Source organism: Bactrocera latifrons, unplaced genomic scaffold (genome assembly GCF_001853355.1).
Source record: "Bactrocera latifrons isolate USDA-ARS-PBARC rearing strain unplaced genomic scaffold, ASM185335v1 scaffold_94, whole genome shotgun sequence".
Lineage (NCBI taxonomy): Eukaryota > Metazoa > Arthropoda > Insecta > Diptera > Tephritidae > Bactrocera > Bactrocera latifrons.
This window is the reverse complement of record NW_017537645.1, coordinates 986,794-1,009,129: the sequence shown is the minus strand read 5'-3', so window position 1 is coordinate 1,009,129 and position 22,336 is coordinate 986,794. Positions and strand designations below refer to the sequence as shown.

General features: G+C 37.9%; 1 protein-coding gene across 1 annotated transcript in view; it reads right to left on the bottom strand.

Moving 5' to 3' along the window:
* LOC108977689 (protein timeless homolog) overlaps positions 1-22,336 on the bottom strand; it is a gene marked incomplete at its 3' end in the record, with an annotated part of 164,825 nt that overhangs the window by 39,250 nt on the left and 103,239 nt on the right. Inside the window, 1 exon segment of the mRNA XM_018947513.1 lies at positions 4,791-4,953. Within this exon segment, the coding sequence (XP_018803058.1) occupies positions 4,791-4,953 (163 nt within the window).

The following is a 22,336-nucleotide window of genomic DNA, read 5'->3' as shown; positions in this document are numbered from 1 at the left end:
GCCTTTTGAATGGTCTCTACGTCTGCATAACGYTTTCTTTTCATGAGCAAATGCATTTTTTCTAAAAGGAAGAAGCCACACGGTGCCATATCATGTGAATACGGAGAGTGGTAAGTGGTTAAAATGTGATTGTTGGTCAAATAATCGTCCTTCGGATGCTAGATTCTGAGCAATTTTTGGTCGTCAGTCAATTTGTGCAGAACGAACCGTGAACACACCTTTCGTAAGCCCAAATGTTCGGTCAAAATGCGATAAATCGATGTTTGAGATGTTGATTTTTTATGAATTCGCGCACAGTTTCTATGGAATTTCCAGTGGTCACGGATTTTGATTGGCTAACATGTTGATCGTCATTTATATCCTCACGATCACTTTGAAAACGTTGAAACCACTCGTGCACTCTGCTATGGTATAGGCAATCATCGCCATAAACTTGTTTCATCAATGAAAACGTTTCGATAAAAGTTTTACAAATTTTAAAACAAAATTGAATGTTGGCTCTTTGTTCGAAGCTCATTTTCGCACCGATAACGCAAACATACTGACACTTCAAACGCAATAACTTCACTTCCAATCAATGAAATGTTATGCAATTCTCCCTGGTCAATCGATAAAGATAGCAGAAGTTAATGCACCAGTCGACATACAGATGGCGCCACCAGGGGGCGCYRGACTCAARAAGTTCTCTTTACTTTGGAACGCATCTTGTATATAAAAGCTTAAAATTACAAAGTGTATTTTTTTATTATTTAAAATTTTAGCACCTTTYGCTGACAGAGAAAACATTGACGGAGAGTGAGTGAAGCACGGAAGCGCCGGTCAAGCGGCGATGCATTTTTCAACGGAAAAAACTATAAATTTCAGCATACTGCAACCAATTCCGMGCAATAACCCTTAGCCCCCTAGTAWCCCGYCAACACAGCCARGTATGTGTGTGCGTACATGTTTGTGTGCGCCGGCACCGCTGCACTAAATGGACAACTATTATTACAGTTAATATTTAAATTTATCAATAAAATAAATAACGACCAGCCGAGAGGCGACAAGAGGCAAACGAAGTGCAGACCAAAGTTAATACGTCGCGGCGCAGTGAAGGCGCACCGGAAGTCATGCTGGGTGAGCGTGTGCGAGGACCGCGGGCATACAGACGCGATATTGCTGACATATCTATGTACATATGTATATATATTTATATTTATATATAAATGGAGTGAAATGCAGCGAAATGACCGAAGAAAAGCGGCAAAATGAAATGAAATGTCTCTGCTGATTGGRCCAGCAGCGAAGCGCGCCTGGCGGCAGATGCCCGCGCAATCAGACAAATATGCATGCAAGCGARGGCTAGCGGTGCTTGGAGGTGGCGGCGCGGCATGAGAAAATACAGACGATAGTTTTTAAATCCGCGCATCGGCGACGCAGTGTGGCAATCAATCAGCGCGGCAGAACCGCGACAACGGCTGCAAGCGCCGCAGTGGCGATGGCGGCGATGGTGGCGGCCATTATTGCGAGTCATTGCGCCGGTGATAAATTAATGTACATACAAATGTGTATAAATAAGCGCGTATTTGTGTTTAAGTGCTRGTGCAAACTTAAGTGTGTGGGTATGCATGCGTGTATRTGTGWGTGTTTGTGTATAATAAATGTTTAATATATGGCGTAGTGCAGCTTACACCATTGCTGCGCATGAAATATATTTTACGCAGTCGAAAAGTATGTCGAACGAGGTCTTGACTCCGCAACGACTCCATTAAAATTTGAATGAGCGTTAAGCTGACGAATGTGTATAAGAGACAGGTCGAAAAGTATGTCGAACGAGGTCTTGACTCCGCAACGACTCCATTAAAATTTGAATGAGCGTTAAGCTGACGATGCGCAATTTAAAATAACAACAACAAGTGCAGAGATTGAAGGCACAATTGTCTGTTGGTGTGTACAATACACATAGTTTGATACAGGGTGTGTAAAAACCGTGAAAATTAAAATATTGTAGAGAAATGCGAGAATGATAGCAGAAAAATACATTTTTCAAAAGATTACTATTAAAAAATATTGATTTTATTTTAATAAGTTTAGTCAAACAGGAGTTCGAAAATATTACAAATGAATCGAGCCCACAAGTAAGCAACCAACTGTTTGTAATATGTCTGAAAAATAACAAAAGTAATAAAATTCATTTTCGGTTCACCACTATTTTCGCTGTGTTTCAGCGGTGTCTTCTAATAAAAAAAAAAAAATTTAATTAAAACAGAGAGTATCTGCTATAATCGTTTGATATTCTAAGCAATTTCTGTCACTTGCTTGTTCGTTTCGCCACTCTGTTAAATATTAATTTACTTAATAAGATTACCGTTACGTTACCGTTAGTAAAATTGAAAGTGCTGCCACCTTATGTTCCTTTAAAGTTACAAAATCTAAGAYAACAGAAAAAAGCTCGTATTTCTGAAGTTTGATTTCATGACACATTGTTGCCATATTGAAAGTTTTTTTGTCAAGTTTAATTAAATTGAGTTTATGTAAACATAATCTATTAACAATTATCTAAATATAGAAAAAATATAATTTATTGTTCAAACTCTCTTAATTTGGCCACAACAAAATAATCGAAATATTTCGAGTTCGAAAAAATTTTCGAAAATTTATTTCTTAGCAGTTTACTGATTTTTTGATATTTTCTGGTAACCCTATACAGATGGTAACAGACATACACTTCGGAGGGGAATAATGGCAATAAAATATCCATTCGATAATATTTCGAGCACTATACAGTCTACCTTTAAGRTTAATAATTTTTCGAATTTTTTGGTGCCGGCAGGTGCATTTCTGCGAAGTGCGCTCAACACTCTGGAAGAAAGCTTGGCATATAAAGGGGTCCGATCAGTGAAATGCCGAAAATATTTTCTCCTTCAAATGTATWTCTGAAAATTTGTATCACTGCATTGCAGAGGCTACTCTTGACAGCTTTTCTTCTTATTGGAAAGAGACATAGTGCGCTTTTTCATGGATGAGTCGAAGCTAAGAGGAGAAGTTTTCTGTTAGGAGCTCCCTTTCAATTTTAGTTTTATGCTACAGAACTACTGTAGTATCTTTCAGGCCGAAGTGACAGAGAGATAAGCAATCACTGCTGCAATACTTTGGCGGAGATCCATAACGCTRTGCTCAAAGTTAGTCTGCCTTCACTAGAAATAGCATCAAGCTACTTCGTCAACAGACACGTTTCGTTGCCAGGTGCTAAGGTTTAGCAACGACCACATTGGAAAGGGAACGAGTTGGATCTCAACTGGCATATTGTGATGCTTTTGGTCTGCCAATACATTCATATGGYATAGCAAAAAATCTTAGTGGACACAAGTTGTTGTTGGCTCAGGATGAGACATCTCGGTAGTCTTTCCTACGGCGCACCAGAAGACATGGCCAAAATTGACATTCGTCGCCTCAACACGTTTGTTATAGTCTTAAATAGCTTTGCTGGTCTTATGATCTATTTATATAGAAGTTCTAGGTATCACAATGGATTTGCGTTCTAAGATGTTGAAGGGTAATCCCACTTAAGATTGACCTAAGGTTATTAACAAAATTGTATCAAAAGGAAGCAAGTGCTTAAACTATTTCTGAAGATCGTTCTGATACCATACTGTAATCATGCAGAAACAACAGACGAGTTGATGAGCTTTATACTTTCGTTACTTGCTGCGTATCCCTTACTRGACACAGTACCTGCCGGGAAATGCARAGGAAGARGMAGGCMTCCMCTCCATTAGAGAGATCAGGTAGAGAAGSACCTGTCTGAACTTGGTATCTCGAATTGGCGCCGAATTGAGAAAAGAAGAAGCGACTGTTGTTAACTCGGCTAAAAGTGGTGCTTACGATAGCAAAGAAGAAGATCATTTTCTTGGCAGCAACGGTTCATTTTCTCTATAGCCTTTAACAGAAAACCAGAAAATGAAAGTATGATTGTGTTTGTGTGATAGCTTCGTTTAATATATTAGATTCYATTAGACCCTTAGGTCCCAGGGCTATTGACGCTCTTGGTTCAAAGATATACATAGTTGCGTTCCAAAAACTTAAAAAAAAAAACATTTGATTTTTTTCAATAAAAAAATTAAACGCGGGACATCCAATAATATAAGGGTCCTGTGAAGACAGTTTGAGGAAAGGTAAACTTAACTAAGAAAGACGGCTGGAAAAGGTGATACGAATATACTGAAATACCTAACCCACATTTCTTCATTTCTCATAAAAACCCTGGGAATGATAGCTAGATTTCTATTTTATTATTTTTCTTAAATGAATCTAAAATCTCAAAGCTTAAATTTTTCTGTCAAATGGTGTTTCTTATTTATACCGATCAGTACTTCTATATTTTCGCACCTAAGTGTACATGATGTTCGGCAGTCGTTCAACCAGTTAAACACTCGCTGCCGACTTTGCTTTATTTTCACTCAATTAAACTTGATGTCTCGTTATAAAATTTGCAAAAAGCTTACGACTTTTCATCAATACAATGTCAGAGGGCAACGAGCGGCTCTGCGGCGTAAACTCTTTGCACTAGCAATTTAAGGACAGTTGAATGCGAAGTGAGGCAAAAAACTGCTGGCTAATTGTTCATCGTTACCACGCAAAAGGATTTTTAAATATTTACTTTTTTTTCTTTTTTTTCATGCAGTGACATAATTAACTTTAATAGTTCGACACTTTGTGTATGTGAGTGCGTACTACCATGCTGTTAACTGTAAATTAATTTTTAGTTGACCCGCAATGCCGGCGGCCCAATTTTTTCSGAGTGCACCTACCTCAGTGAGTTGCGGTTTTGGTTCCGGCTTTTTATTTGCTTTCGACTTTCGTCCGCCCTTTTTGGTGCGTTTCTTCTCCTGCAACAGCACGGTGTCCTTGCAGAACTTCTCCATCATTTTAATGAAAATGTTGGCCGTTTCGATCACATCGCGTAGATAAGCTCTGTGGAGAGAGTGAAGATTKTAGAGATATATTAAACACATATACATATTAAAGTCGATGAAGTCTTTAATGGATTACAGTTACGTAACAGTTATTTGCTTTAATGTTTTRTAATGAAATTTTGGGAATGATATCATTAGCGAATCCGGTGCTTTTGAAGAAAAAAACCTTGTAAGGAACCTCTCAATCACACATTCAAAATAAACTTTTCCCAAACAGTTTTGACATTTTTGCAGTTCTCTAGTCGATCTACAACAATATTTTTCAATTTTCTGTAATCATTGGCATGTAAGAACTATAACTATTTCATAACCAACAAATTTGTTGACGAAAATTTTTTCTCCACTGGAGGGCGCCCGAAAAGATGCATTGTTGAGCAGTTCGCTCTAGTCTAAAAAAAAAAAATGTGGGTATATTAAGGGTCCAAATATGGTCATGCYGAAATTCTCTCCTCCTCAATGGCATCCCAAAAAACTTGAATCACTGCATCATAGAGGTTATTTCTGGTGGCTGTTTGCACTCCAAGTTAGTCAAAGACAAACAAAATCAAGCAACATCAAGCTATTTTATTACCAAACTTTTTTGGTGCTTGGTCATAGCGACATCCCATGGAGCTGCATAGCCAACGAGCTACCAAGTGGGGACACCATTATCACACATCAGAATGGAAACGATTAAAATCCCCGTTGCTTTCTTGCCTTTTTTGGCACTGGACCTATGGACCTTGCACGCGCTTAGCAGGCTTTTATTAACAACCAGCTTCTGCGCAATTTCGAGATATACTTGTCTTATTTGCCCTTGGCAAACTTTGCCTTGCCGCAATCATTGAATTTTTCTCAATTATCCAAACTCTGCTAACCTGCAGTTCTAACAGCTCGGCAGCCATACATTCGCAGAACCAAAATAGTAAACGAAGCTGACATTAGGGATAAATAGCGAGAGTTGAAAAGGGAAGCGAGGCACATTTGCAGGCAAAAAAACAGTAGGTATCACGACCGRAACATACTCTTGTAGAATCCCCAGAGGAGATCTAATGACTGATGCCCAGAACATACTGAAATTATGAAGGGAACAGTTCTCCCACCTGCTCAGTGAAAACATAACACCAGKAGATGGRCAATTGGAATTTCAGTATCCTCTGCCCAATCCACCAAAAARGGATAATCCACAAYCTGGTTGAACAACTGTGACTTAARCCTMCTCAACATCCCATATAAGGTTCTAACGAGTGTATTRTATGAAAKAWTAAAGGCCACTGTMAACAAACTGATAAAACGTTATCAATGTGGCTGCAGASCTGGTAAGCCAACAACTGACCAGATATTCACCWTGCGCCAAATCTTGGAAAAGACCCGTGAATAAAGGATCGATTTTAAAGCTGCTTTTAACAGCACGAAGAGGAGCTCTCTTTAAGCCGCTATRTCCCAATTCGGTAACCCCGTAAAAAACTTACGACTGTATAAACTGACATTGGCAATACCAAAAGCTCCRTCAGGAACGGGATRGATACCAAACAAGATTTCAGACAATTCGACTCCCTATCMAGCTGCTTCTTCACTCTACTCCTTCAGAAAATTATTCGAGGTGCAGATATGAATGGAGAAGGTTTTGCAAACCTTCGATATTAAAGTGGCATATGCTGATATAATTGATATCATTGGCCTCAACCAGACTAGATGAAGAAGAGAATATATCCTGTCATCAAGCAAACTCACGGCTTGGCTCCCACATCACTGTTGACAGTCCTAGCTCGAAATCCAACGCATGTTAACTCTTGACAACAGGTCCTACTTCGGTCCGAGTAGGCAATTGAGAAGTTAAGTCTGAAAGTATTTTGTAAATTTCCAAGCCAGCTTAAATTTTAAAATATATTTCAGGACCTATGGCAGCTCTTCACAGACAGTAATATACTTTKTTATGACTCTAGATAAAATATATTTTTAAATTTATTTAATTCATAGACGAATTTAYAGATAATCAGCGAACAGCCGATTGTTCACATCTTTATAACAGCCTGACAGATATAGATGGAATAAAAAATAATTTAAAATGCTCTTTTTCATTGTCTATTGAAAGCCAATTTTCAGTATTTAATCCACCTAAAAAATCACATACATACATACATACATGTATATGTGCATAAGCGCCCAAATTAGCGAACAAAAACGTTAAAATTATGGCGGCAAAGGAAAATCGACATTTGAAAATAAATTAATTGCCTGTCAAAAAACCGCAGAGGCTAGCTTAAATCAGCGAACTGGACTTTCGGCACACTTTGTAGCATTAAAATCTATAAATGCGCATACACAGACACCCACGCCGGTGTGTGTGTGTGTGTGTGTGTGTGAAGTCACTGCGGCGCATTAAACGGCAAATTAGCGCAGTAATGCTGACAGCTTTTCAAAGTCAAAAGCCGCACACAAACACAAACACACACATACAATTGCTTCATTTGTATAACTGTATATATATGGTATATATCTATTTGTAAACACGCATGGCTGCCATGCAACTAACGGCCAATGCAACTAATTAGTCTGCGTTCACAGAGGTATTTACGAATTTTGCAACAATAACAAGGAACGCACCTGCGCGCCCGGCATTCGCTCTGTGTGTGGGTGTTCAAGCACGCTTGCTGATTTGCGTGCACCGTGACGCGCGCGCTTGTATATGTGTGTTCAGTGTGTTCAACCGCGCGTTTGTCATGCGGCAGCGCGGTACACGATGCAGAAAAACCGCAGCGACGGCGCTCGCGGGCTACAAGTGGATTAGTGAGTTCAATTGTGGCGTAGAATAAAGTAGGGCAAATGTCGGCGCATATGTCMGTCGAATAGTTATACCATATATGATATTATATATACATACATACATAAGTATATGTGTATTATGACAAAGAGTATAATAATTACAGATTTGCTAAATAATCTTCAGTTGAATCGTGGATAGATCACTCATCTTGACTTGAATTATAGAAGACCTCATCTGCGGCATTATACCAGGGTATATACTAATTTGTGAAAGCAAAAATAATCATAAAACGAAAGATGACAAAAACCGGAAAATAAAGAAAAAATAATTTACGGACTAACAGAGTTCGCAAAAGGAAGGGGCCTGGGTAAATTTTTAAGAATTAAAAACCAAAAAGCGATTTTATCGATTTCCGGCAAAATTATGACTCTTATAGAAAAAAGTTATAAGACAATGTTGTAGATAATGAAAGGGTCTGCAACTTTTGTATCGTGCCTTTGTATTATGCCTTTTGGCATAACCTCAAAATCGATCTGAAAAATTCAAAAAATCAAATTTTATACTTTTATCTTATAGAAAAAAATATGCTTTCACGAAATTTGTTATAAACTTAAGGTCCCAAATGCACAGTCTTTTTTATTTATTGTTTATTATTATTTATTTGTTTCCAATGCGTTACAATCTACTATGAATTGCTTTCACTTTCCAGTATTTTGAAAGTATTCTTTCTGTAACACTAAATTACTATAGCCCACATCATTCATTTTCATTCCAATTGCTTTGAGATTCTTTATAAGCTACCACCTTTTTAGTTTCTTTTCTTATGCTTTTTATATTATTATTATAAAAAATTTTCATTTCCATCGTCTATGTTTTTTGGCAACTCAGAGGATAATTGGTTCGATACCGGAAATCGCAAGCTGCTTGAGCGGTATAAAGGATCGCTTCTGGTATCTCCGAAGTGAATGGCGCTCAGAGAATTTTTCTCATTTCCATCCTCCCATTGCTGTCTTTAACTCAGCTCTAACCTCGTAAGCGCTGTCTACGTCAATAAAGAAGAAGTTTATACTTTTGAAATTCAAATTCTTTTAAAGACATTACTTTCTGTCTATTTTGACCCCTTTTGTTTACAATGAAAAGATCTTTCATATTTTTAAAATCTAAGCATTGGAACATGACCAACAACTTGTTGAAGCTATCGCTTGGGATGACCTTACTTCCTTCAAATACCATACCTTCTTTTACTACCACCAATCGTGATCCGTTTTGCAAAAAAACAAAAACTAATTCAGGGTGGTAACTAGCTTCATACCTAAAATATGCTCGATAAAAATGTTGAAACGATCCTTAATAGATGCGAAGAGCCTCTAAAAACGCTAGAACAAAGATGCTTTGACACAATTTCTTGAACACTTCGATAAGATTGCTTCCGTAAATCGCGGTGAATAAACAGTGGAGAGCTTCACTTAGTGATTTATGCTACTCAAACACGAAATAAGTTAATAAAATAAGGAATATTCTAAAATCACAAAAAAAAAACAAAAAAAACCTTAAATTTTGACCAAAAACAATACCACAACAATGCCACAGCCACCATATTCGCCTTAACTGCATTTGCTTTCTTTCCTATTTCCAAAAAAAAAAGAAGGAGCACCTTAAAGGGCAATCATGGGAAAAATCGCTAAAAGAGCTATAGGCTAAGCCAAAATTCGAGTTTGACAAGTGTTTCGACGATTGAAAGAACCGCAGGCATTAAATCATATTATCCCGTGGGTAGCGCGACAAGATTAATGTAGACAAATGAAACACCATTTTTTTTTTTTTTTTTCAAAATAAGAAAATTTTCGTTATTGTTGGTTTTGGAACACACCACGTACCTTTAAAAAAATATTAGTTTTTAATTAAAGTACACCTGGGGGTCCTAAAATCATTATGTGCTTGGCAAAAAAAATCTTCATCGACTGGCGAACACCTTTCAATAAAGCTAAGTCCGAAGATTGACCCGGTCGTCGCCAGTTTCAATCAGAAGTCAAATATAACAAAATTTTGTATGAAAAATTCGATTCAACTTTTCATATTCTCAGAATTTATTATCATAGTTAGACCTTTAGTGAAGACTTAGGACTGGTGTAACCTCTTAAGAGGTTACATGGCTTTAGGGGATTCAAAAAACCATTTTTATTGTTTTATTAAATTCTACAACACCTCTAGAATATTGTCCTAAATTTTCAAGGTGATCCGAGTAATAGTTACGGAGATACAGTTTGATAACTTGTGCACTCGAGGCTAGCTAGGCTAAGTGCGCCGTCCTTAAACACGTTTTTCACACAACTGTGCTTTTGAAGTCGGTTGGCAAGATTTCTCGAGAAACCGTGAGATACAATTCCTAAAGACTTGGACGAAGGTTCTTTCTTCGATTACAACTATTTGGGAAAGAAAATGTCACGAAATTTTCACCTGAATTATTATTATTATTATTATTATTATTATTATTATTATTATTATTATTATTATTATTATTATTATTATTATTATTATTATTATTTTTATTATTTTTTCTTTTTTTTTTTTTTTTTTTTTTTTTTGTGTCAAACTGTCTGCCAAAAATCCAATTCTTCGTCCATGTTCTATGTTAAGGTTTTAACTAAAACATGTATTTGTTCGCATTAGATGATCTTGTTCTGTTCTGTTTTCAAAATATTCTTTTCCCAAAAATTTCAGGATTTCAGGAAAATTGTAAGAAATTATTTCATTTTTTATATGTGAAAGAAATTGTTGAAAAAATCTGTTTTTTTCCGAGTCAATTTGTGGAGTGGTTTTGTAGAAATGTTCCTCACCGCACAAACTCTAGTTACAAGTTTAGGTGACGCTAGGTGACTAATGCTAACCTCAATAAAACTTTCAACTTTAAAAGAAACTTCCCATTTACACAGTATATTATATACAGGGTTCGGCACTCGAAGTGTGAAAAGTGATCAGCGATGTAATTCAAACGTTTCACTCCTTTATATTTAGCTGGAAAATCACAGCCAGCAGTTGTTCGTGAACTCAAACACCTTAACGTGAATAAAGTTTTTGTTTATCGCACCGTCACTCATTACAAAAGGTGGTGGTCATCAAACGACTTCAACGTCACGTGAGATGGTTCGGAAAGTGAGGAAGCACGGAGCGAAATCCACCGCGAAGTGCCAATCAAATGGCTAAAGAACTAAAAATATACGACCGCAGCATTCGAAGCATATTGAAAAATGAGCTCAAGGTCAAGCTTTACAATTTCCAAAAGGCCCATGATTCACACCGAAGCAGCAACCAGTAAGACTTGAGAGCAGTTGCTTCGCTTGGCCGAAAGCGATCAAATTCCAACATTTGGTTTACTGACGAAAAAATTTTCCAAATGAGCAATTCGAAAACTCTCAAACCGATAGGGTTTACTTGACCGACCGTTCACACGAGACTCTAAGTCATCGGTTGGCCATTAGGTGGCAGCACCCGCCACAAATAATGGTTTGGGCCGCTGTCACCGCAGATGACCAATTGTTTTCATTGAGCCTGGCGTAAAAGTAAATGCGACATATTATCGGGAAAGTGTTCTGGAGGCTGTTTTGAAGGCTGTCAACAAGACTCAGCACCATCTCACAAAGCACGAGTGAACCAAGAATGGCTGAAAAACAACGCTCCGAACTTCGTTACGACCACACAATAGCTCTCGAATTCACCAGATGCGAATCCAATGGATTATTCTCTCTGTGCCATTTTGGAGATCAAGGTCCGAAGTAAAAAATACACCAATCTCGAGATGCTGAAGAAAGCCATTATCCGTGGGCCAAAATACCGGCAAGTCACATTCGGGCAGCTTGCGATTCATTTTTTAACCGTCTCAAGGCAAAAGGTGGTCATATCGAGCAAAAATTAATTGGTACTGAATTTATGGCTTTCCTAATTGGAGTGCCGGACCCTGTAATATAAGTATACTATATACAAGGCTGCATGAATGCTCATACTATATATCTATTTATGCCACGAGATCACTTACAATGTCCTCCAATGCACGGGCAGTTAGTGTTCAGTACACATATTAGATCTGTGTGTGTGTGTGCGTTCATGTAAATGACCACAAAATATATGAATCAATTAGGGTCAGTCGACAGCGGGGGAATAAATCGGAAAACATGCCACATATGCCGGGCACATTAAATCCGCACACACTGACACACACACACATGCAAATACATGAACATGTGTCTTGTCGGTGAGCAAATATTTTTGTAAATGCGCAAATAAATTGTTGAATTTGTTATTGTTGTACAGGTAAATATAATATGTTGTTAGTAGTTGTCACAACCACAAAGCCACTCCGGACAAAGTAGGACAGATGGAACAATAGAAATCGTCTAGTTAGACAAAACCAAGAGTAAACAAAATTTTAGAATAAAATAAATTGATGGCATAGTGAATGTCGGATGATAACGCGGCTTTTACATTTATTTAGCATTTGAATAATTTTTACGAAGTGCAAGCAATTAAATCGAGGACAAAAAAGGAAATATACAGATAAGCAAGAACTGGTCGAAACCGTGGAGAAGGTTACACCTTTGCATGACATCTCACTAGTGTTCTAAAATGGGATCTATACCAGGTATCAGATAGATACTGATGTAGAATTTAACGGAATTTTCGCGATGCCTCTAACCAAAAATCGAGGGAGTAAAAATAGACCTCGATATTATCTTTCGACATTGTTAAGAGCGGGATCCGCGGCAAGAAAATGTTTAAAGAGGCGGCATCCGCCATCGGTTACAAGGGGCTATCGTTTAGGCTCATGTTGAAAAATGTTGAAAAGCCTCGAGGTCAACAGTTTGGTGCCTAACACCTTGGTACTAAAAAAGTTTGCGGCTTTATTTTTACGACATATCAACCAATATGCACTTTTTAATTGATTCGGGGGCCGTCGTTTCAAGATCAACGGAACTACCTCGAGCATGCCCTACCTCAATGCAACTGTTAGCCGGATATGGCTCACCTATCCTTAGCTACGGTGAAATCAACGTGAAGTTAAACCTGAATTTGAACGTCATTGCTACGGAATTTGGAGTACTGGCCATATTAGGCGACGACTTCCTCGAACACCATGATCTAGTTATAGACTTGCAAGGGAGGTGCCTTGTCGATCGCACCATCCTGCTAAATATATCAAGTTTCAACAATGGACACTTCCCAGACACTTTCCGACATCTTTAAAGAAGAGTTTGCTGAAATTATCTATTAGGACATCAATTGGTATTCGAACTAACACCTGTGTTCATCGCATCATCACGACAGGCCAGCGTAAGTACACCCAACCATGACGACATTGACCATGACGTGATCAAGAGAAAATTTTTTGAAAGTCGGAAGAGTGAATTTTAAAAACCAAAAACTTTACACACATTCTGACGACATCTCAAAGATATTTACCAAAGCATAACTGAACAGTGATAACGGACAAGATACATGGATAAGATTTTACAACCCTGAGAATACTAAATGTATTAGATTGTGCTTCATTTTATGACAAAGTAAGGCTTAGTTTAAAAAAACTACAGGCTATCGCGGAATCGGGCTCTTGGATTGTAGCTCTAATCATAATAGAAACTTGTAAGAATTTATTGAGGACCTCTCGGCGGCCTCTCACGCTGTCAGCCTGGATGTTCCATGTCTTTCTTACCTACCTAGTTGAGACTGAGAATAATAATGATTTTTAGCTGCTACTTCAACCAGATTAAAACCATTTTTTAAGGGGTCACTTCTGTTGATCGGTCACATAATTTCGGTAATATGAGCCTAAAACATAGATGGCGCCACTAGAGTTAAACCCATAATGACTTTTAGTTAGCCCTAACTTTCAAAAGGCGATGATAATAAACTTGACAAGTGATCATTACTTTGTAAATTAATTTAATTTGAGTGAAAAAGCTTTTGATATTGTGAAAAATTAGATATAAAGTAATTTCGTTGATAAAACATTACTTTTGCAAGGGGAAAAATAGAGCTGAGGCAAAAACTTGGCTTGATGATGAGTTTCCGGACACTTACTCGGGAAAAGGACACTGAAGACGGTGAAAGCAGTGGACTCCCAAAAGAGGCTGTTACCAACGAAAACATCTAAAACCTTCACAAAATAATTTTAAATAACCGTAAAGTGGAGTTGTTGGAAAAACGCAACAATCGGCTGGCAAGACTTTGGCGTCTATATTTCGACATGATCATGGAATAATTTTGAATGAGTACTTTGAAAAAGGAAGGACCATCAACAGCGACCATAACATAGCTCGTTCCCACGACAGTCGGGTCTACGAAAACCGGAACGGACCCGGATTTTTATCCGGCCAAGGACTGTCAACTCGGCAGAATTCTGCCGTTACAACAACAACAACAACCATAACATAGCGTTATTGGACCGCTTGAAGGACGAAATTTGCGAAAAGTCGGTAGCATTTGAAGAAATCGAAAGTTCTGTTTCACCAAAACCGTGCACCGTGTGACAAATCACAAAACCGTTGGCAAAATCCATGAATTGGGCTTCGAGTCACTTTCGCATCCACCATATTATTCAGCTCTGAACCCAGTGACTATGTTCTATTTTCAGATCTCAAAGGAAGCCTATTGAAAAGTTGGAGCGTCGCGATAATCAGTATATCACCCATGAAGTGAACTATTTTAAATAAAAAACAAAACAAATTTCGCGAAAAAAGCAAAAATCCTCCAAAACGACAGAAGCTGTCAACTTAAAATTTTCATACGACCTTCTTAGATATAATAATCAGGTACTTACATAAGAATGCATTTTTTGATAAAAAAGTTTTGATTAAATTTTTCCAAACAAATTTCGATTTTTCGATATAAAATTCGGTTCGATAAAAATTAAAATTTTTTTTTTTTATTATTTTATTAAGTACTTAGAACCCTTAGAAAAAAATTACACAAAAAGTTCAAATTAACGCGAGGATAAAACTATTTGCGCATAACTTTCCAAATTCAAGTTTTTTGGTAGGAACAAAGCTGTCAGCTATTCATTTATCATCATTTATGCATCTCAAAAAGTTCATAAGTTCACGTTTTATTTATGGAGCCAAACCATCTTAAAGATCCAAAGGGCGGTATGTATGTACAATATGTATGGGAGCATCTTATATGATATTAATGAAATTCCATTTACGTTAATTGAACCGACATATGTTTTAACATGTCATTCTTGACACAAATGTGTATATGACAGCTGTCATATTCATACGCGCACATACACACGCATGCCTTTATCTGTTTTATAGACAGATGTGGACAAGTGTTTGTCCACTCATTACAATTGACAGAACGAGTATTGCAATTACAGAAATAAGTAAATATATATCAATATATATATATACATATATATATGTAGATATTGCCACACTTGTACATAAGTGCAAGAGCGCACAATAGCATACGCGGGCCATATTTGAAAGGGGCACAAAGTGCAACACAATTGCCGCCATTTGCAAATTCGCTTTAATTACAACAATCGCCGCCATTGTTTAGCTATCAAAATACAAACGTAATTAGCGTTTTGAGCGTTTGAGCAATTTGAAACAGATGCTTAAATCGGGTAAATATTGTACAACACAGCGATAACGGTGTCAAATATGGCACGCATGTGTTGGTGTGTGCGGAAGTTAAAGCTGGATTATTTGCGGCACTTGAAAATGCTGAAATTTAATTTAATTTACCAAGCAGCCAATTTGGGCCATTTTGCTAATCGCTAATTAGTAAAATTCATCAGCAAATTAATGCGAACTGATTAGTCATCGCAAAGAGAAAGTCGCCAATTGGCATCTTGATTGGTCGCCTTTAATTGAGTAATCATTAATCATTACTACCGAACTCCGCGCTTTGAAACATGCAAATTTTTTGTCCGACGCGGACTTAGAAAGCAATTTAACTTTACGTTTCCTTAAATTAACGCTAAACGCCGGCGTCCTGTTGCACGTACTGCAAGTCATGGTCGCGTTGCGTCGCTATTGCTGCTGGAACTTTCGGTGTGAGGATATTGTTCGGTGAATCAGCTCACTGCATTCCAGTCGCTTCCTATTGGCAATTTTTTCACAATGAATTGGCACGAAAAGCCAGCCAGTCCATGTAACGGTTATTATAATTGACGTTGAATGCTAACGAAGTCACGAAAGGCGCTGGTCATGGAATCGCGTGGTGGGCGATGGGTGCTGAGGGCTGGCTTGCACAGGAGAGTATGACTATAAGAATACATATATCGTTGCTATCGCTGGCAACTTTTCAAATACTCCATGTGTGAAAAATCAGTTGAGTAAGCCCACTACTGAGAGAAAGGGGAGTCATATGGTCCGATATCTTCTCTCCACAGTAGTGAAAACCACTAGAATCTATTAATCAGACAAGACGATCCTCGTAGCGTTGAACTTGTCAAAAGCCTTTGCCACAGTCAAGGACACAACGCTATTTGAGGAAATCGAAATATCTATGCTCCCTCTAGGGCTGAAGAGTAGAATTATGAACTACCTAAAGCAATTCGCACACACATCGGGTGCAACAAATGTCAAACGTGCACTGACTGTCATTAACAGTGTAGCCATAAATACCTTCATCGATTCCCTCTCAGTGAATGGCGTACTTGGAGTCCCACCCATTGCAGAAGAAGAGCTCGAGTTGTCGCGAGAATCGAGAGTGACCCTTTCTCAGCTACGATCTGGATACTGTAGCAGATTAAACTCCTGCTTATGCAGAATCGATCTCGACTTTTCAAATATACTTGTATGTCCAGCGTACAACGAGTTCCGACTGACGAAGAGCTCAAGTTGTCGTGAGAATCGAGAGTGCTAAGCTACTCAACTTCATATGCATAGACCAAATGACGAAATGGGGGTTTTATACCGAATTTTTTTTTTTTTTTTTTTTTTTTTTTTGTCAAGGTTTTTATCGAATGCAAACTATAAAATACTATAAAATATCTGTCTTCGAACCAGGTTCTAGATTATGTCTGGTAAAACTTGTATAAACATGTTTAAGATTACGATTAAACAGATTTTAAGTTAGAGGTCAGCAGCTGACAAATATACCATTCATGCAAATTTTATTTGAATGAGAAAATCATAGAGGCTCTCATATCCCATTTTATATCCAGATGATTACTGGATTATGTCTGATGAGATTGCATTTTAGTCTGAAAATATGAAGACATTATTTTTGCTTGCTCTCATTGAGCCATTAGGAAGTGTCTTCAGTAAAAGTATATACTGTAAAGTATAGATAAGGAAATCAGACCGAAGAGAATCGACGATTATTATTTGCAATATCGGAAGGATCGCTGAAAACTATTTTAAAAGACAATTTGGGCTTAAGAAGAATGAGGGCACGATTGGTTGCAAAGTCACCGAATTTTTCCGAAAAAACAGTGTCGCGTTAATGTCTGCGGAACAATGCTTTTCGACTATCAGGATGTTATGAAACGTACTATTACTGGCGATGAGTATTGGAATTATGCTCACGACCATCAAGCAGACAATCAATCGGCTGAAGGTGAAACGAAGCCGAAAAAACCAAGACAAAGAAGGCAAAAATCAAGGTTATGTTGACATTTTCTTTCTATGATCGAGGTGTAATAAATTCCGCATTCCTTTCGACCAGCCACATTGTCAACAAGGAATGTTATTTAAGTATTATCCGGAAATATGGGCTGACAACTGTTGGTTTTTCCCGAGTGCCGATAATGCACCTTCGTATACTGCATTGATCCTGCGTGAGTATTCGCCAAATTTTCAACCAATCTCGTCTAATTTAGTTCGGTTTTACTTCTGGCTATTTAGCAAACTCAAACGACCGTTCCGGGAAAACCGTTTTGAGTCATTTGAAGACATTAAACGTTAATCGCTACGCGCGTTCGAGGCAATTCCGCAAATTGACTTTACCAACTGTTTCGAGAATTGGAAAAAACGTTGACCCAAGTGTATTTGGGTTAAGGGAGATAACTTAGAGGTGGCAAGAATTAAAGAATTTTTGAGAATAAATTAAAAAATTTTAAAATTGTGAAAATGTCTTACTATTTTTTGCTCATAGTACAAGTATATACCTAGTCCAAAGCTGGAACTACTTACTGACATAGTCAATAAAGTTTTTGTAGGAGGCCCTTTGAATAATTATTATTACCTTCCAAGCTTGCTTTTCAAACGAAAACCCGTAGGGCCAGAGAATAGTAAAGCCAAGCCTCCGCGTTATTAAATTTGCATCTTGATAGATTTCAACCACTTTTAAATTTGCCATAGTTTCAATAAATCACAAGTCAACCGTTATGTTGGTGACCTCTCCGACGAGTCGAGAGAAACATTAATTTTAAATTGATTTCATATTCAATCAATGCAACATTTTCGTATCAAATTGTCATGAAAACGAAATGGAAATTGAAGTCAATCGAATTAAGCGCTCGTGGACTTAGTGGACTCACGCAGCGGAAAACAGACGCACACTCACACACACAGACATACTCGCCTCAACTATAACTACAACAAATAAACCAAGAGCGAGCGAGAGTTTTATGCACTTTTTGCTCTGGAAATATTTTAAAGCAATCAATCATTGCAACGAATTAACGGTGAAACAAACACAGCAAAAAAAAATTTTAAAATATTAAAGCAAGAGCGAAAATGGCGCAAAGGAATGCGGAATACCAGCACCCACAGCAATGCAAGCCATAGGAATGGATAGAGAGCTATGTGTGTTTCTGTATATGTATGTCTGTATATATGTACATATATACATATATGTAGCTGTGTATATCAGTATGTGTATGCGCACAGTGAAAATGTGAGAAAATCAAGCAGCAGCAGACAATGACAAGCGAAAATGTGCAAAATGCTTACAATGAATGGTTTGCTTGGGCAAAAATCCGCCATAAAAATGTAGTTGTTGTAGAAAGTCATATTGGCATTTACCAACTATTGCTGTTGCCGCACAAGCATTATATATCCAAATGAATGAAAAAAGTCATTAAAGCAAATTTGAATAGGAAGGAGAGCAGGAAATGGCAGATGTGAACAGCATAGCACAGCACAGCGCTGTATATTGCAGCATAGTATAGCCCCCCCGACATAGCACAGGACGGCACGGATATCCTCATTTTGGTCGGACGAACTTTTGTCAAAATGTTAATTGCTAATTGAGGTCAGCAGTCTTTATTTTGAACGACACGGCACGGGAACATAAGCCATGGGCGACAAGTGTACAAGTATGTGAAAGCACCTTGTAGGAAAAATTTTAACTCGTTGAAATGGTACCAGTTCGAGACTAGTTCAATTTTCAAAATTTAGCAATTTGCTTCTAAACGCTCTTTACGTAAATTAGTGTGGGGTGATATTCTGGAAATAGAATATGCATTTCCAGAGCACAAAAGCTTTATAAAAAATGGCTTCAAGTTTTTCCAAGTATCGCTTTTTTTTAATAATTCGAAGATTGTAGCGATATTTTGGTTACTGATATGTGCTAAATTTCGAGCAGAGACATTTTATATTAAAGAGTTTCTCATACTAGGACTTGAGTTTGATCGATCAGTTTGTGTGGAAACTAAATGCTATCGTTGTTCGATATCGCCGATTCCGACAAATAAGATCTAAATCTCAATATTTGGCGCCAGTTGTAGATTTCAAGTGCAGCCAGATCCTTCTCCACCTGGTCTTTCCAACAGAGAAGAGGTCTTCCTCTGCTTCCCCCTTGCGGATACTGCGTTAAATAATCTCAGTGCTTGAGTATTTTCATCAGTTAGGACGACATGACCTAGCCAGCTTAGCCGCTGCCTTTTGATTCGCTGAACTATCGTTCCATCGGCTGCGGTATTCGCAGTTACCAATGCGCAAAGAACTATTAATCTTCCGCAGAACCTTTCCCTTGAGAACTCGTAACGCCGACGCATCAACTGTTGTCATGATCCATGAATCTGACCCATATAGATGCTCGGAGAGAATGAATGACTTAGAGTTTGGTTTTTGTTCGTCGCGAGTGAACTTTACTTCTCAATTTCCCACTTAGTCTGAAGTAACAGCTGTTGGCAAGGGTAATTCTGCGTTGCATTTCGAGTCTGAGGTTGTTTTTGGTGTTATTGCTGGTTCCAAGATAGACGAAATTATCTAAGACATCGAAGTTATGACAGTCAACAGTGACGTGGGAGCCAAGTAGGGAGTGTGACGACACTTTGAAGGGAAGCGATATTTCCCTTGTCCACGTTCCCTACTAGACCCATGTGCTTCGCTTCTTTGTCCTACCTGGATAACACAGAACAAACGGCGCAGTTGTAATGGTCATTGATATATCAGTACAGATTGAAGAAGTCGGACGATAGGGATCGCTTTGCCTGAAGCTTCGTTTGATATCGAATGGTTCGAATATACACTGCTCAGTATATAAAAGATTTGGGAAAGGATAAGATTTAGAAGAGTCGAAGCTATTTGCAATATATGGAGCATTTCGGCTTATTCGAAACGCTAGAAATAATTTATTCTCCAAGCTTAATTTCAAATTATAATATTTTGCAACCAAAGAATTAAAAAATACATAAATAAATACCACTTCAGAAGCGCTTTTTCCTACAGGGTCACATCAATGACTAGTAAATGTTTGATAAGGACGAATTTTTAGTTATCAAGTTTTGTTTTTTAACTGAAGATTTTTTCGTCAATGGCGACATGTCACATGTCGCGGCGAAATTTAGAGCAAAACTTTCACGAAACTTTCGTTGTCATGCCACTACGATTTAAAAAGGATGATGGCGATGAACATAATTGGGTCACGACTATTCGATTTAAATTGATGAGGGAAAAGATTGCGCTGAACCAGTCGCCAGCAGTAAAGCAGGTGTGTATGCACAAGCTTGAATCAATATCTTAATGGCATTTGGTTGTCGCCGCAAATTATGAATAACCCTCAGAAATTTTCACTTGATAAAAATTTGCCAACGAATTTAAGGCGTCATAATTTTGCACTGAATCAAGCTAAATGACTTGAGTTCGTAAGAGGAAATCTAATTAGAACGTGATTCCTTCAGCTACTATTTAATTTGATCGATTCGATTTTCTTCAGTTAAAGGTATTTCTTTTCATACCAATATATTTAAAGACAAACAATTTGTTTTGAAAGCTAAGGTATATCTAAGGTCTCTCTGATCGCTTCTAATAAAGAACTGATTACTCTGTTGCCGAGAGGTAGAAGTTACAGGGACACCGTAGAACTACTTTTTGTAAGATTATGTAAAGTCGCTTGTCGACACAGATAAGCCCGGGACAATTGACGACTTAGAAGAGACTATTCGAAGCGTTTTTGCTGGCATAGGACCCTTTGCCCAACTGCTGCAGAACGTGAACGAAAATTAGATCTCTAGAATTGAATTCTTCCAACCAACTGCGAAGGATGGAAACATGTGTAGAAATTTACGCAAGATTTCTAAGCGCCATTCACTTGAGAATGGAGGGATATGATTATTTTACATATGCAATTCAAGACTTTCTGCCTTAGATCGCGGTGGATGGACGTCTAGCCAAAATCTGCATCAATACGCAGTTCTTCAACATATCGCTGATTTGTTGACAACACTCCGACGGTAGAGAAGGACGAGGTGAACAAAGATGTCTTTTATGAGCGCTTGGAGCGCATCGATGAGAACTACGATGTCAAAATCGTGCTTGGTGGCCTTTAACGATAGGTAACGACATGTTTGACACAACGGTCAGTAAATTCAGCCTCCATGATGAAACATCCCCAAAAGGGTTAAGGCAAACCGACTTCGCCGGAACCCGAAATATGGTTATCGGTAGTACTAGATTCCGAAATATGGTTATCGGTAGTTCTAGCTTCCAGCATAAGAAAATTCATGAAGCTAGCTGGCTGTCTCCTGATCGAAAATCCAGCAACAAGATCGATTGTGTTGTGAGAGAAAGAATACACGTCTCCAGTGTGTTAGATGTACATACGTACGCTCCGAGATCGTAGCATTGACTCCGACCACTATCTTGTTGCAGCGAAGATACGCACCCGACTCTGTGCAGCAAAAAAGCAAAAAACAGACGGCGCCCTCGCGACTTGGCAATCACGTCAATTTTGACAGTCTTAATTTCGAAGTCATAGATAATACGGTGATACCATAAGCGAGATGTATAACAACATTGACATAGTTCAGCGAATTAAGAGACAGCGGCTACGTTAGCTAGGTCATATCGTCTGTATGAATGAAAGCACTCCAGCTCTTAATGTATTGGACGCAGTACCAGCTGGAAGAATCTGAGGAAGAGGATGGATCCGCGTAACGAATAAAGAAGAAAATGTGTCAGCTTTGAGCAGCAGAGTAAGAAAGGTTCAACAAATAATGAAAGAACTCTAATTTGAAACATACGAGTATGTGTTAAAGTTACCACTACTTTTGGGGCACATTGTATGAGTGGAAAAAGGAAATAATTTTTCATACGTGTCATCACATTCGACTCAAATTAGGCGCTAAAGAAAACTAGATCACTAGGTTTAACACATTTGTTTTTTGTTTTTTTTTTTTTTTTTTTTTTTTTTTTTTTTTTTTTTTTTTTTTTTTTTTTTTTTTTTTTTTTTTTTTTTTTTT